This window comes from Jaculus jaculus, chromosome 16, assembly GCF_020740685.1.
Source record: "Jaculus jaculus isolate mJacJac1 chromosome 16, mJacJac1.mat.Y.cur, whole genome shotgun sequence".
NCBI classification, from domain to species: domain Eukaryota; kingdom Metazoa; phylum Chordata; class Mammalia; order Rodentia; family Dipodidae; genus Jaculus; species Jaculus jaculus.
The window spans coordinates 63,042,937-63,058,196 of NC_059117.1; the positions used below are offsets into that span (position 1 = coordinate 63,042,937).

General features: G+C 51.9%; 1 protein-coding gene across 3 annotated transcripts in view; it reads left to right on the forward strand.

Moving 5' to 3' along the window:
• Positions 1-15,260, forward strand: part of Rarb (retinoic acid receptor beta) — a 501,591-nt gene that overhangs the window by 482,609 nt on the left and 3,722 nt on the right. For all 3 annotated transcript variants that reach the window (XM_012949394.2, XM_004661295.3, XM_045135709.1), the window contains 2 exons: positions 7,012-7,188; positions 14,654-14,858. In XM_012949394.2, the coding sequence (XP_012804848.1) occupies positions 7,012-7,188; positions 14,654-14,858 (382 nt within the window). The remainder of the gene's footprint in view (positions 1-7,011; positions 7,189-14,653; positions 14,859-15,260) is intronic.

Sequence of the window (15,260 nt, forward strand, 5' to 3'; positions counted from 1 at the left end):
CCAGCCAGGATCGTGGAGCCGTCCCGTGGGCCAGGGTCTGGCTTCCAAGAGGAGTATGTTTAGTCTCAAGCAGTGTCTAGAAGAGTCTGGGCCCCATGGGTGGACAGGCCCCTCTGCCTCGCTGTGTTGTGAGGAGGTTTGCACTGGGTTGCAAATCAAGAAAAGGGCAGGGAAAGAGGGGGAAGAAAAGGTGGGAGGTGAGCGAGACATCACAAGGGGCTTGAATTTTCCACGGGGTCCTTGCGTGTCTGTTCACCTTGTACACTCCTGGTTTGTGGTGCAATCTAGGTACTCAACAGATCATTCATTCTTGGGGGGATGGAGGTCCCTTTAAATGGCCACCATTGCTGTGTAAAATGCTGGTAAGTGTGCTTAAAAAAAAACTTGGGCTGGAAAGATGGCTTAGTGGTTAGGGTGCCTGCCTGCAAAGCCTAGGGACCCAAGTCCTAGGGTACTAGGGACTCCAGTACTCCCATAAGCCAGATGCACCAGGTGGCACATGCATCTGGACTTCATGTGCAGCGGCTAGAGGCCCTAGCATGCCCATTCACTCTAATAAATAAATAAAAGTATTAAAATCAAACAGGAACCTGTGGGGGCATTTCCGATTAAAACCATAAGGGATGGCACCTGGTCACTGGTCCATCACCCCAGCACTCAGTGGGGACTCTCTGCACCTTTGACAATCTAGCAGGAGAAAGAGAAATGCAGATTCCTCTCAGACGCTCATCCTTTTCACCAGACCACATCACCCGAGCTGCTCTGAGCAGTTTCCCAGCAGGCCGCAGGCCGCACCTCTTTCTCTTCCTTCCTACTGTCTCCACACAGATCGGCTTTGCTCTCATTGTCAAGGACTTTCTGGAAGCAGGTTGGACATATACATGCCCCACAGCAGGATCCTGGTTTTTTGAGCTAAACACTCAAAAAACTTGTGTGTCTGTATGTGTGTGTGTCTGTCTCTCCCTCTCTCTCTTTCTTTCTCTCTCTCCTCTCTCTCTCTCTCTCTCTCTCTCTCTCTCTCTCTCTCTCTCTCTCTCTGCACATATATGTGCCCTTGTGGCACCCCATATATTGTCCGTGGTGGCTAGAGAGAATCGTCAGGAGTCCCGCTCCATTGCTTTTTTGCCTAGTCTTGTTTTGAGCCAGTCTCTTTTCACTGATTCAGGAGGTTGAGGGGCTCCAACAATTCTGCTGTCTCTGCTTCCCTGCCTGACTGGGGTTATTGGCTTGTGTGGCTATGCCCATCTGTTTTGTATGGGATCTGGAGATTTGAACTCTGGAAGTCACAGGTCCCCTCAGGCCTTCAAGTTTATTCAGGAAGCACAATTAACCCCTGAGCCATTTCTCAGCCCTTCTGGGCTTTTTACAGGAAGCAGTGTTTGCATAGCAAGAAGCTTCCTGCAGCCAGCCACTTCTTCAGATCCTTCGAGGTGACTCTTGTTCTTCCCTAATCAGGATGGATTCGGGACAAACTGAAAGGTCCTATGAAGAAGCAGAAAGAGAAGTGGGGCAGAAACATATACCACCATCCTCATCCCCAGCCTGGGCATGATGCCCACCTTCAAGCTTCAAGCTATGACCTGGGGAAGGTTTCCAGTCAATGACCCCTCACCACACAAGAGGAGGGGTGTTCTCCACGCAGACAGGAGAGAGTGGGGGGGGGAGGTCAGTGTCATTATAGTCAAGCACTCACAACTGTGAGCCAGAGGATAGGAACTTCTCAGAGGCTGTTCACTAGCAACACGCTCGCTGGGCCTTTGGAACTCAGAAAGCCAGTCTTCCCTGGTGGCGCTGCCTGGGGGGTGCCGTGCCCTTGGAAGTGTAGGCCACCGCTGGAGCCTAGGCCCCTCACCTGTGCAGCGGGAGCTCTGGTGGCACCTGCTTCATAAGGTGCCTGGAAGGTTCCATGACAGAAATGTGTCGGCAGCCTTACATGGCTTCAGGCCGAGAAGTATGCAAGGCAGGTGGGCCGACTCCTCCCCTGGGTTCTGTGGCTCATTGTCACTAGAGCCTGATGCCTGGATTCTAGAGAAGGGACGTGACGGCCAGCGTGGTCCCCGGCTGGGCTTCTGCTCCTGACGTCCAGCCACTACTGAGCCTCGAGCCGGCCATTCACCCCACACAGGGCTTGGTGGAAAACTGCCCCGGCAGGGACTCGTGAATTTGAACCCTGAAGACGTGGCTCAAAACACTGAGCACAAACAGATTCATCAGTCCTGCAATTGCCCTGAGAGCTGTGCCTTAGGAAGCAAGAGCATGTGCCCAACTTCAGCCCTCTGCGGCCGTGGCACCGGGGAGGCGGGGGCCGGGAGGAGACAGGCAGGGAGTCGTGAGACCTGAGTTCTGATGCCCTGTGTCGCCTAGCAGCTGCCACTCCAAAGCCGTCTTCCTAAGCCTGAGTTTCTTACAGAGACGCAGCTGCCCTGCCCCACCCCCGCGAGTCTCTTGTTTTGTCACACCACACCCACTCGGGTTAGTCTCCTCAACACCACAGCAAGGTCACACTCACTGGGTGACTCGGGCAGCCTTATCTTACTCTCCCATGTCAAGAGGACTATGGTGGTTTGAAGGCAATAGTTTGAATGTTTGGCCCCCATAGACTCAGTCATTTGGGATGGTTTCTTTTTTGTTTGTTTGGTTGGTTGGTTGGTTTTTGTTTGTTTGTTTGTTTTTTCGAAGTAGGGTCTCACTCTAGCCCAGGCTGACCTGGAATTCACTATATAGTCTCAGGGTGGCCTCGAACTCATGGCGATCCTCCTACCTCTGCCTCCCCAGTGCTGGGATTAAAGGCGTGCGCCACCACACCCGGCTCATTTTGGATTAAACTTCCTACTTGAGCCCCCAGCTGGCTGATCCTTCCACAAGGGGGCATGTCACTGGGGAAGATCTGAGTCCAGAACTACTGGCTGTGTGGATGGCAGTTCGAGCTCTGGTGGTTTGAGCTTGCTGTGTTGGGCTTTCTCTCTCTGCTATGCTGATGCATGATGGAGTGAGCCAGCGTCCTCTGCCACAGATAGAACTCCCCCCACCCGCCCCATGCCATAAGCCTGAAATGAACCCCTTTGCTCCCACAAGCTGTGGCTGGTTGGATGTTTGTCCCAGCCACGTGGAGCTGACTGCAACAATGATGTAAGTGCAAAATCAAGGTGTCAGCAGGGCCATATGTCCACTGACAGCTCTGGGGCACGCAGTCCTCACCTCTTACACTGTTGGCTGTTGGAGGCAATCTTTGGCCTTTCTTGGTTTGGAGATAATTGCTGCTCAGAGAATAAATATCTTGGGCTGAAGACTGAGAGAGAGAAGAGCACTGGGGGAACTCAGCCGCCCACAGCTCGGGTGAGCCTCCGATGGCCAGCAAGGCCTCATCCAGTCCCTCTCACCTGTCTCCCTCCCCCCTTACATCAGCTCCCTCCCCGTATGGCCTCAGCTGCTCCCCAGAGTCCTCCCTGCCCTCCTCCCTGCCCCTGCGATGTGCTTCCCTGTGACCATGTTTATCACTAGCCACAGCTGGAAGATAGCATAGAAACCATGCTAAGCCTCGTGCCTATGAATCAGCAGCCGAGATAATAAGGCGTGGGGTTACTTTGTGTTTTATTAACTGCCTCCTGCCTTCGGTTTGCGTAATGCTAAACTGACTGGCACGCTTCTGGACGTGACTTCCAGTAGAAAGAGGACGGGCGCTTTCGCACACCCGCATCATGAAACGCCCTTAGCGCATGGCGATGAAGACTTCCTTCACACTTGCTGGTCCTGCAATGTCGTTTCTTTTCCAGGTGGATACTCCATTGCAAAGTGATTTCCCACCAAGCTCATCTCTGTCCCTCTCCTCCATGGCATTTCCCTACAAAGTGGATAAACTGCCTATTAAATCTAGTTACGGCCTAAACGGCCACGCATCTCGAGCTTGCATCCCCCGAAGCTCACTGCATCCCACCAAGGTCCCTGAGGAAGGAGTGACGTCCACCTGGCGACGCACATCTGATTCCGCAAGGAATATTGTGGGAATCCACGACGGCCACCACCATGGGGATAGCTTCTCTGGCCTCCCTTCCTCTGGTCTCCTGCTGATTTTAGAAGCAAGAGCTAAGTTGGCTGACTCCTGTAGACTGTTCTTTTTCTATTTTTTTATTAATTAAATTTTTATTGACAACTTCTATACTTACAGACAATAAACCATGATATTTCCCTCCCCTCCCCCATTTTCCCCTTCACAACTTTGCTCTCCATCATATCCCTTCCCTCTCTCCATTAGTCTCTCTTTTATTTTGATGTCATTGTCCTTTTTTTTTTTTCCTATTATGAGGGTCTTGTGAAGGTTGATAGGCACTGCAAGGTCATGGATATTGAGGCCAATTTCTGTCTGGACAGCTGCATTGTAAGGAGTCCTACCCTTCCATTGACTCTTACATTCTTTCCACCACCTCTCCCGCAATGGACCCTGAGCCTTGGAGGGTGTGATAGAGATGTTTCAGTGCTGGACACTCCTCTGTCCCTTCTTCTCAGCACCATGGTACCCTTTGGATCATCCCAGTGGTCACCACCATCTGAAAAGAGACGCTTTTCTAACCAAAAGTGAGAATAGCATTAATATATGAATATGACCATTAAGTCTAGTGCTTTCAGGGCAGTTTGGTGAGAATAATATATGCATTTAGCCAGACAAGAGCAGGCTTTATACCCCTAAGGCTCATGACCTCCCCTTCCATGGGCTTTGGATTAGATTTTCAGTACCAGGCATGTATTCCCACCCACAGAGCAGGCCTGCAGCTCAATTACAGAGCAGTCAGTTTTCCCCAGAGCAGACATGCCACTATTGCACCCATTTGGTCATTTGGCCTGTCTGTCCAAACTTGAGGCTTCCAGTGCCCACTGTCTTCACCACTGATGACCTCTGTCTCCCATAGGGCTGCATACAGTGCAGCTTTCTCCAGCTTTCAGTTGGCTGGGCTACAGGGAGGTTTTTAGCTCAGCACCAGCTCAATTTTTCAGTGACCTTGCTTCCCACGCATGTGACGTCTTCAGCAATAGGGCCTTACCATCTGTTTCTCGTGGGAAACTAAGGTCCTTGGCCTGTAATGTGCTGGAAGCGCTGTGGACTGTTCTCCACTGAGGCACGACACTGAAGTTATTGGCTTACGATGCAGAATTCCCTTCGTTGAGCATGAGACTTGTGTCAATGGGCTACACCCCAGCCCTAGGCAGTCTGGCTTCTCCCTGGATAGCTCTCTCCTGCCTGGGGAGACAGTGGAGCCGCAGGGCTTACGAACAGATGTAGGTCATTCTCAGGACATCAGAGACCTCATCATCCAGGCACATGTCAGACAAGAGAGCCACTGGTTCACTGAACAGCTGTCTCGAGTCCCTACTGTGCGTTCATGGTGTCACCCCCGGTGCAGGCAGTGGTAACGAGCAGTGAGTCAGGCCATGGGCCGTGCATAGTAAGAAGGTGACGCAGCATTCAGAGCCAAGTGCGGTGACCAGACAGGGAGCAGGGCGTGAGAACTGTGGGGGAGGGGAGGACAAGGAAGGTCCAAGGAAAGGTAGCCTTTGATCAAAGACTTAAAGGACTTCTCTATGCAGAGCAATCTAGGTGAGGAACAGCCAGTGGCAAGGCTGGAGGTGGAGCAGGGTTCGGCCTTCAGGCAAAGCCAGGGGAGCTGTACGACTGGACCCTCTCGCTGCGGAAAGACGTGTGCTGATGGTCTCAGGGGAGATGAGGAAGGGATGAGAGAGATAAAGAAGGCAATGGAGATGATGAGGGAGGTGAAGAAGATGATAAGGGAGATGGGCAGGTGATGGGGGGCCATGAAAGACACGAGAGAGATGAGATGAGAGGATGGCACAGAAGAGAGGTAAGGAAGATGAGGGAGGAGACGGACGTGATGAGGAGACGAAATACAAGTTATGTAAGGGTTCCAACTCCTCCGATAAAAGCCTCCTCGATTCTTCTCAGGTAGATTTCCGGGGCATCAATTACATAATGTAATTTTTTCATCTTTTGAAAATGTGACCTGACATGGGTGACAGAAATATTCAGTTGTGTAAGTGGTACACCTGTCCAGGTGTGGCACATTCCCACCGATCCAGAAAGGGCTCCCACACTCCTTGTGCCTCTCTCCCCACATCCTAAAAGTCACTGGCCTGTTCTCTCTCGCTACAGCCTGGCCTTTCCCAGCATGCTCTGGACAGAGGTTTTGCACAAGGGGCTTGGTGTCTACCTCCTCCTTTAGCACCATGCTCTGAGGCTCCTCGCCCTGCCCTGAGCCGGGTGAACTCCTCCTCCCTGGCTGGCAGCACCCTCTGCTCGCTGCCTTGCACTGTCTTTACCGTCCCTCCACATCGGGCCTTTGAGATGAGTCACTTTGAGCTATGGGTTTCTCCCCATTGCCTCCCCACCCTGACGCCTGCAATGTCTTGGGTAGTTCATAGGGTTTAAATGCTGTTGGGTCTTCAGGATGCTAACAGTTGCATCCCTTCAGTGGTGTTTAACCTTGTCCCAGGGCTAGAGAGAGGGCTCAGCAGTTAAGGCACTTGCTTGCAAAGCCTAACAATCAGGGTTCAATTCTTCAGTTCTCACGTGAAGCCAGATGCACAAGCAACACTTACATCTGGAGTTCATTTACAGCAGCTGGAGGCCCCGGTGCATCCATTCTCTCTCTCTCTCTCTCTCTTTCTCTCTCTCTCTCTCTGCTTGCAAATAAATAAATAATTTAGCGTTCTTCCATCAAGAGCCTCCTCCATCCGACTGTTGTCCCTGAGAACACCTACATGGCCGAGAAGCAGACTTTAAGGCACCAGTGTTGGCCAGGTCTAGAGCTATGCCACGCTGCCCACAGAGGAACTCGCCCTTGTCCACTGCTTGTTAGTGACATGGCTGTGGGAACCTGTGCACTTCAGACGTGTGAACGCAACTGTCACACTGAGATGGCTGAGCGTCATGTCACTCACGGGAGAGTCTTGTTCCATGAAGTGCTCCTGATGGGCTCTTCCCTCTCTCTCTCTCTCTCTCAGAACTCCAGTGCTGACCACCGAGTCCGACTGGACCTGGGCCTCTGGGACAAGTTCAGTGAGCTGGCCACCAAGTGCATCATTAAGATTGTGGAGTTTGCCAAGCGCCTGCCAGGTTTCACTGGCCTGACCATCGCAGACCAAATCACCCTGCTCAAGGCTGCCTGCCTGGACATCCTGGTAGGGGTCTTCCTGAACCTTCAGAGGGAAGGTGGAGGGAGGGAAGGATTGACAGAGGGAGGGAGGGGGAAGAGGGAGGAAAGAAACAATAGGTAGGGAAAAGGAATGGAGATGTATGGAAGGAGGGAGACAGGAGAAATGAGGAAGCTTCCTTTCCCAGACTCACCTCCTGGCCCCAAAGAGTCCTCTCCTCTGCATGAATTTCACTGAATTGTCAAAAGGTCAGAAGTCCCCTGGGGCTGCACATAACTTTCCTTCTGTCCCTCCCCAGTGTAACACTGTCCATGTGACATAGGCCTTCAGTGATGGCCTGCTCCAGACCAGCCAGGCCCAGGCGTCACTACGAGTGTCTTCCTACCTTCTGAGCATACTCCCTCTGCCCTGGAGTCTCATGGGTCATTTTCAGCTCTGTCCCATGTTTCAGCCCCGCAGGTGGTGAAAGACTCAGGGGTCCCCCCTGGGTCAAGCCATCTACAGGGGCTCTGGAGTGCTCTGGGCCCCTACCCCTGCCCTGATCTTACACGGCCTCCCTCTGCCTGTGGCCCTGGGGAACCTGTCCCCACACAGCGAGAGAAGAGACCAGGCAGCTTGTTCACATCCGCTTTGCTTCTTGTGGCTCTGGAGGTCAGGAGCCTGGGATCAGGGAGGCAGTGTGGCTGGAGAGTTTCCGGCCCCCCCAAAAAGGTGGAGAGGGACTGAGGAAGATATACAATATCCGCATGGAGCCTCTACACACACGTGCACACACATACAAGTACCCACACACATATGAACATGTATACACATGCAAAAAGAATAGAGGAAAATTTTGAAATGATTTATTGTTATTATTACATTGTCCACACTGCAAGTACCAACTGCTCTGCAAATGCTGGTACTATTTCTCACTATAACGGGACACATAGTAAGTACGTAGTCCATGCAGGAGGATGGAGAACCGGGGAGGGGTGTACTGGTACAGTGGTCTACAAAGCCCCCGAGGTGGGGGGCTTGGCAGGGGTACGTGTGTCTCGCTTAAGCCCCAGAACTAGCCAACATCCATCTCTCAGAAGTGCTGACATTCTGCTGCCTCAGGACATGGAGACACACCAGATGGGCCGGCTCCAGGGTCTCTCCCTCTCCTTACAGAGCCATCGACCCCTCATGGGGTTCCACCCTTCTGACCTAACAATTCTAACTACCCAAAGGCCCCACTTCCACTCAGCATGAACTTGACCTGTAGGAGGCCTGAGTGTTAACTGTTCTTCAAGTTGCTAATTCAACTGGGGAAGGCAGTAATGGTGACTCACAATCTAATCCTGAGGATGCGTTTGTCTTCTCCTAAAACTGAAGGGTGGGTCAGGGATGAAGCCAGGAACTTCAGAAACGCCAGACCATAGAGGGTATCATCGAGGGACCTCAGCCCCTTTAGCCCCACTAGGTATGGTGGGAATTGGTCATTTTATAGATGAGAAGCTAGGGCAAGGCTGGTGCAGGAACCTTTGTCAAAGCCCAAGTTTTGGGCTGGAGAGATGGCTTAGAGGTTAAGGTGCTTACCTGCAAAGCCTAAGGACTCATGTTCAACTCTCTAGGTCCCATGTAAGCCAGATGCACAAGGTGATGCAAGCTTGCAAGGTCACACATGTGCACAAGGTGGCGCACACATCAGGAATTCAGTTGCAGAGGTCCTGGCATGCTGATTTTCTCTCCCTCCCTCTTTCTCTCTCTCTTTCTCTCATAAAACAATAATAATAATCAAAGATAATAAAAAAAACAAGCTTCTGGCTCCCAGGACACAGAGGGTGAAAGAGAGGTTGGGGACAGCCAAATTGGAAAGGGTAGGGCCACAAGGAAGAGCAGATCCATAGTGGCACTTGGGCAGATGGACAATGGCTCAAGGGGTGCTCTTCGATAATGTGTGCCAAAACCAGGCGTGGTGGCGCATGCCTTTAATCCCAGCACTTGGGAGGCAGAGGTAGGAGGATTGCCTTGAGTTTGAGGCCACCCTGAGACTACATAGTGAATTCCAAGTCAGACTGGACCGGAGTGAGACCCTACCTTGAAAAACCAACCAAAAAAAAAAAAAAAAAAAGTGAGCCAAGGTCGTTAGTCACACATCCTGAAGAAGGCATAGTATCAAAGGCACCTTTCTCTGGAAGTCCGCTGTCATTACAGCGCTGGGGATCTTGCTAAGCCCGGGGTCTTAGCATGTTAGGCACAGCATTCTGCCTCTGACCAAAGGTACCTTTTGCATGGCCAGCCAGCTGAGCTGCTTGGATGTCTGGTCAGTGACAACCAGTAGCAAGACGACAAGCAGACCTGCCCAGGCTTGCCCTCGGCCACCAGAAAGGAGAATGGAGGCTGATCGGCGTCACCAGGCTTGTCAAGGAGCCACCCAGTCAGAGCAAACAGACTCACTGGGTTGCAAGGGGTCTGGAATCACATAACTGCCAGACTAGAGAGGAGATGACCTAGAGTTTTGGGAGGTCCTGGTGGCAGGTCCTGCCCCGCCCCCCATCCTCATCCCTTCCAGGGGCTCTGGCACCCTTATGCTTGCCCAGAACCTTTGATCTGACGTCCCACCCATGGCTAGGTGGGGCCCGGCTTTGGCTTTTGAGTTTCAGGATGCTCCACCATGGCCAAGCATAATCACTGCAGGTAGACTTGCCTTCCCCCAGCCAAGCCTTGCAGCCTTCTCGCCCGCGTCCGGGGACTTGGAGAGAACGTAGGACAGCCCCTCTCGGCACATTTCCCCTTTCGTCCTGTCCTCTCACCTCTGCAGCTTAAAGCAGTCCAAAGGTCCCCGGCCAGGGGTGTCCCAGTGGGTTTGAGAAACAGTGCAACTAAGGCTGCACCTGAGGTCTTACGTAAGGAGAGTGGGGAGGAAGTGCGACTTCAGTCACAGGGAGATTTCCACTCTCAGGGCCATGAAAATCCCTAGGATTTGGGACAGCATAATCAGACTTGTGTCTCAAATGTTCATTCTGTCTTGTTTTCTTTTTAAAAGTCTTTTTATTAAAAAAAAAATTATTTATTTATTTCAGAGAGAGAAAGAGAATGGGTGTACCAGGGCCTCAAACCACTACAAACAAACTCCAGATGCATGCGCCACCTTGTGCATCTGGCTTTACGTGGGTACTAGGGAATCAAACCTGGGTTGTTAGGCTTTACGGGCAAGTGCCTTAACCACTAAGCCATCTCTGTAGCCCTCTGTGTTTTCAGTCAGCATTATTAGCTTTTTGCTGAGCACTTACGATGATCCAGGGAGAGCAGGGCCGAGAGAAGAGCTGTACTTTTCCTTGTACTGCCCCATCCACCGTCAAGAGACTTCATGTGGCCCTGTTCCCCTGGGCTTGCCCAGCTGCAGATCCTGGCGCTCCATGTGGTCTCCACAGCCCACCTGACAGGTCCACAGTCTGGCCGTGCATCTGACGAGCTGAGTGCATCTTCTCTGTGCCCCTCCAGTGATAACAGAAGCTTTCTTTTAGGGTCTGGACACGGAATGAGGTGGCACACCCAGTTTGGAGCTTAGCATCTTAATGTATTAAAGCTCAATAACATTAGCATGGGTTAGTATCCACTCTTTTCAAACAGCGCACCCTCTGAGGTGTGAGGGGAGACCAGGGGCTCGTGAAGTCTCCCCCAGGAGGTCATGGAGGTGGAGAAAATGAGCCATTTTCCAATGGAAGAGTGATTGGATTCCCCAGGGTTTGTCTAGGGTCTGTAGTGAACTCAACGCATAGCTACTGTCAGCAGTAAGATCAAAGCCTTGGGACCTTATGAGGGATAACGACATCCTGCAAGTCTGCAAGCAAGGACTCAGAAGAGTGGCTCCTGGCCGCCCTGCCATGGTGACGTTGTCCTTCATGCAGGAGCCCTGATCCCGCCTGTTCAGCAGGGGAGTGTGCCTGCTTGTGTGTTTGCCTGCCAGGAGAGGCTACAGACGTCCATAAACACACACACACATCGCCTCTTGGCCCAGCCACTTGCTGGGACCTTAGCTGAGCTCATCGGTGGTCCAGAGCCTCTGGTGCTTGGGTCCTTCCCTGGCACCCACCAGGCTTGCCCTCCCCATCTTTTTCTGGCCAGCTGCTGCTGTCTCAGTTTCACTGCCATATTGGAAAAGGCCACCTCACCAGGCCCCTGCGCCCCAACCCTGCTGGTCTCTCAGCACACTCATGGCACGGGTGCCTAGAGCGGGTTCCTTCCTGCTGACTGGCCTAGTGACATGAGAGAAGCCACCAGATTAGGATTGGTCACTGGAGCAGCAAAAGAGGTTCAATGAGGATTTATGGGTATACAGATTGGATGAGTGATGGATGGATGGATGGATAGATGGATGGATGGGTGGATGGACAGATGGATGGATTCGCTAGATGAGTAGATGGATGATGGGTAGGTGGGGTGGGTGGATGGAAGTGTGGGTGGGTATATCAGTTATTTTCTCAGTGCTGAGACAACATGCCTTACCAGAGCAGCTTATGGAAGGAAAAGGGTTTCATTCAGTGCACAGTGTTATTCATCACTGCAGGAAAGTCACAGTAGAGTGGGGAGTGGTCACGTCTCCCCGGAGTTAGGAAGCAGAGAAAGCACAGCAAGTGGGACGAGGCTGAAGACCTCAAGGCTCGCCCTCAGAAACCCACGTCCTCCAGGACAGGGCTCCACCTCCCAGCAGCACCGCTTTGCAGGGGACCCAGCACTCAAGTCCTCAGACCCACGAGCCTGCAGGAGACCTTCCACATTCAACCCACAACACAGGAGGAGTGTGTGCGTGGACGAGTGGTGGACCGGCTGAATGGGTGCAAGAGTGGGCGGCTGCTGACCCTGGGTGCAGCTGGTCTGAAGCACTGCGGCTGTGGAGCAGAAACTGAGCTTCAGGCATTTACAAAGGCAGCACATTTTAGGACTTCATTAATGTTGACCATGCGCTGAAGCAATGTGAGAGGCAATCGATCAAAAGTATGTTCATAAGGGCTGGGGAGAAGGCTTAGCAGTTAAGGTGCTTGCCTGTAAATCCGAAGGACCCAGGTTCGATTCTCCAGGACCCACGTAAGCCAGATGTACAAAGTGGCACATGTGTGTGGAGTTGGTTTGCAGCAGTAACTGACGGCCCTGGCATTCCATTCTCTCTCTCTCTCTCCCCCCTCCCTCCCTCTCTCTTTCTCTCTCAACTAAGTAAATTAACTTAATATGTTCATAAAATAGTTCCACCTATTCCTCCAGATGTTTTAATTATGGCCACTGGAGTGCTGGTCTAAAAACAATTAGCCAGGTGTGGTAGCTCACACCTTTAATTCCAGCACTCAGAAGGTAGAAGTGAGTTCGAGGCTAGCCTGAGACTACATAGTGAATTCCAAGTCAGTCTAGGCTAGAACTAGACCCTACCTCAAATTAATAATAAAATAAAATAAACACAACAACTAACATACAAAATAGACATCCTCATCCCAAGGGAGCACCTTCTTCTGGAAACTGCATGCTGACCTCAGGGCCTGCAGGGTACGTGCTGTGCCCTGCACACAGTAGGTACTGCTGCTTTGTATATGCCATTGCCATGGTAACTATCATGATCCCTTGGGGTTGAAATCATCACACAGGTCAGGATCTGTCCACAACCTTCCAGTTGGATACCCCTCGGGGGTATGCAAGGTGGGAGAGTGTCTAAAGAGGGAAGCTAGTCCAGTTACCCTGAAAGCTTTCATTGACCATCCAGTGTGTGGAGGACAGTGTCCTGGATGCTAGCGACCTAGCAGGCAGGAAGGCCAGTCATTCCCACAGCTCATGCCCCGGGGGGAGGTAAGGCAGTAAGCTCAAGTGCTGGGAAGACTCTCAGGTGCCGCCCTTCATGGGAAGAAGCGACCTCTCCGCCAGCTTCAACCCCTTCGCTGATCACATGAAGTTCTGCTTTAGGAACCACGGGAGGGGGAGTGCATGCCAGAGACCGTAAGAATGCGGGTCCAAGCCACTCGGGGAACCGCTCTACACCACAGCATTGTAACTGGAAGACAGGCCTTTTGGCCCACGCCTGTCACCCTCCACTGACGTGGACATTCAGGGAGGCCATCCCCAACTAAACCATACCTCTGGGTTCCCTCAACTCTGGGTGGCCACATGGAGCAGCGCCAAGGAGGCATGGAGTTGCTGACAGAAACGTGGCTCTTTGGGGAAGTGCCGGGGACTGCACAGGCCTCACCAACATGGGGCTCCTGGGCTCAGGGACAGGAGGTAGGAGCACCTGCCCAGGAACAGGCATGCTCCAGGATGATGCCACTGGCAGGAAGGGACTGGGGCACAGGACAGAGCCAGGTTCGTGAGCATTGAATCCTGCCTGGACCAGGGTGAAGATACCACCTCCTCTCCATGACTTAGCTCTGTTCCTTCCTCACCACAGCACCCTGCTGGTATGCTGCATGCTTTGGGTGATGGCTGTCTGTGTGACTGTGGCCAGCACTGGGGAAGAGAGCCCCTCGCTGGGGTTTGAACCAGATCAGTTACTAACTGTGATATTCAGCAAAGCATGTGGCCTGCGCCTTACGGCACTCATCTATAAAATGATAGGATTTGACCAAGTTGCTTCAAAGACTGATGATGGTAGATTACAGTACTAGGTGTATACCAAGTTCTTAAGAAAGGGTGGTTGTGTTACTTTCCTGTGGCTGTTACCAAATACCTGACAAGAGGAGGGAGAGTTTCAGCTGGGCATGGTGGGGCACACACTTAAGCATTTAATCCCAGCACTCAGGCAGCTGAGGTAGGAGGATCACTGTGAGTTCAAGGCCAGCCTGAGACTACTTCCAGGTCAGCCCAGACCCTACCTCTAAAAGAAAGGGGTTTACTCAGGTTCACTTTGAGGGTACAGTCCATTATGGCAGGGAAATCGCAGCTACCCAGGAGTGAAGTAACTGGCTAACAGCGTCTACAGTCCAGAAACAGAGAGGACAGAGAGGGGGATGTCAGTGGTTGGCTTGCCTTCTCTGTGTCATTGCCTGGGACCCCTGCCCACGGGCTGTGAAGTCCACAGTCAGGCCGGTCTTCCTGCTCACTTAAACCTCCGGCAGCACACTCAGACACACCCAGAGGTGTGTTTCCATGATGACTCTAAAAACTGTCAAGTTGACAATAAAGATTCACCAGCACAGTGGGTATGGCTCACCCTAACTTATTCTTAGTAGACCACGAACTCTTGAAAGTAGTTCATCAGTGCCTCAGAGATAAACAGAGCCTCAGGAAATATTCAATCAAGTGATGAATTCTTTCAATATGAAGTAGTGCCTCAAAAGTTCTTGTGCCCTGTGTATTCGCCCCTAACTAGCCTTAGCCCTATGTTCTTTGACATGTGCAGACTTCATGGAAGAGCCAAAGACAGTCAGCCTGAGCTCCTTGCACTGTTCTGTTAATTTTCACGTAATCTGGTCATTGCTGTCCATGTCAGTAGAGGCTGACAGAGAAAATCCATCTAGTGTGACTATATTTATTTTTCTTTCAGATTCTTAGAATTTGTACCAGGTACACCCCAGAGCAAGACACCATGACCTTTTCCGATGGCCTTACCCTAAATCGAACTCAGATGCACAATGCTGGATTCGGTCCTCTGACTGACCTTGTATTCACCTTCGCCAACCAGCTCCTGCCTTTGGAAATGGATGACACAGAAACAGGCCTTCTCAGCGCCATCTGCTTAATCTGTGGAGGTACCCACACCCCATGCAGGCACCCTCATGAGGCCTCACACTCATAATTCCATGGGCCCCAACTCAGACAACCTCATGAGGCCCTTCACCCAAAACCTCAATGGGGGGGTCTATTCAAACACCCTCATGAAACCCACACCCAGAACCCCACGTGGCTACACCTTAGAGTCCCTTTGCATGGGGGAAGGTAGGTGAATAAAACCTAAGATACTTGGGACTGTAAAAATAAGTAATTTGAGATCCTTCTACTCTGAAAGAAGTACCCAAACGCTACTTCTCCTGTGGCCTGTACTACTATAAAACACATTGCCTAAGGGCATTCCCATGATGACCCAAAGGACCTGCATGCTTGGTCGGTTGCTGGGAGCACAGGTTGACTTCCTGGGCCCCCCACCATCTTCG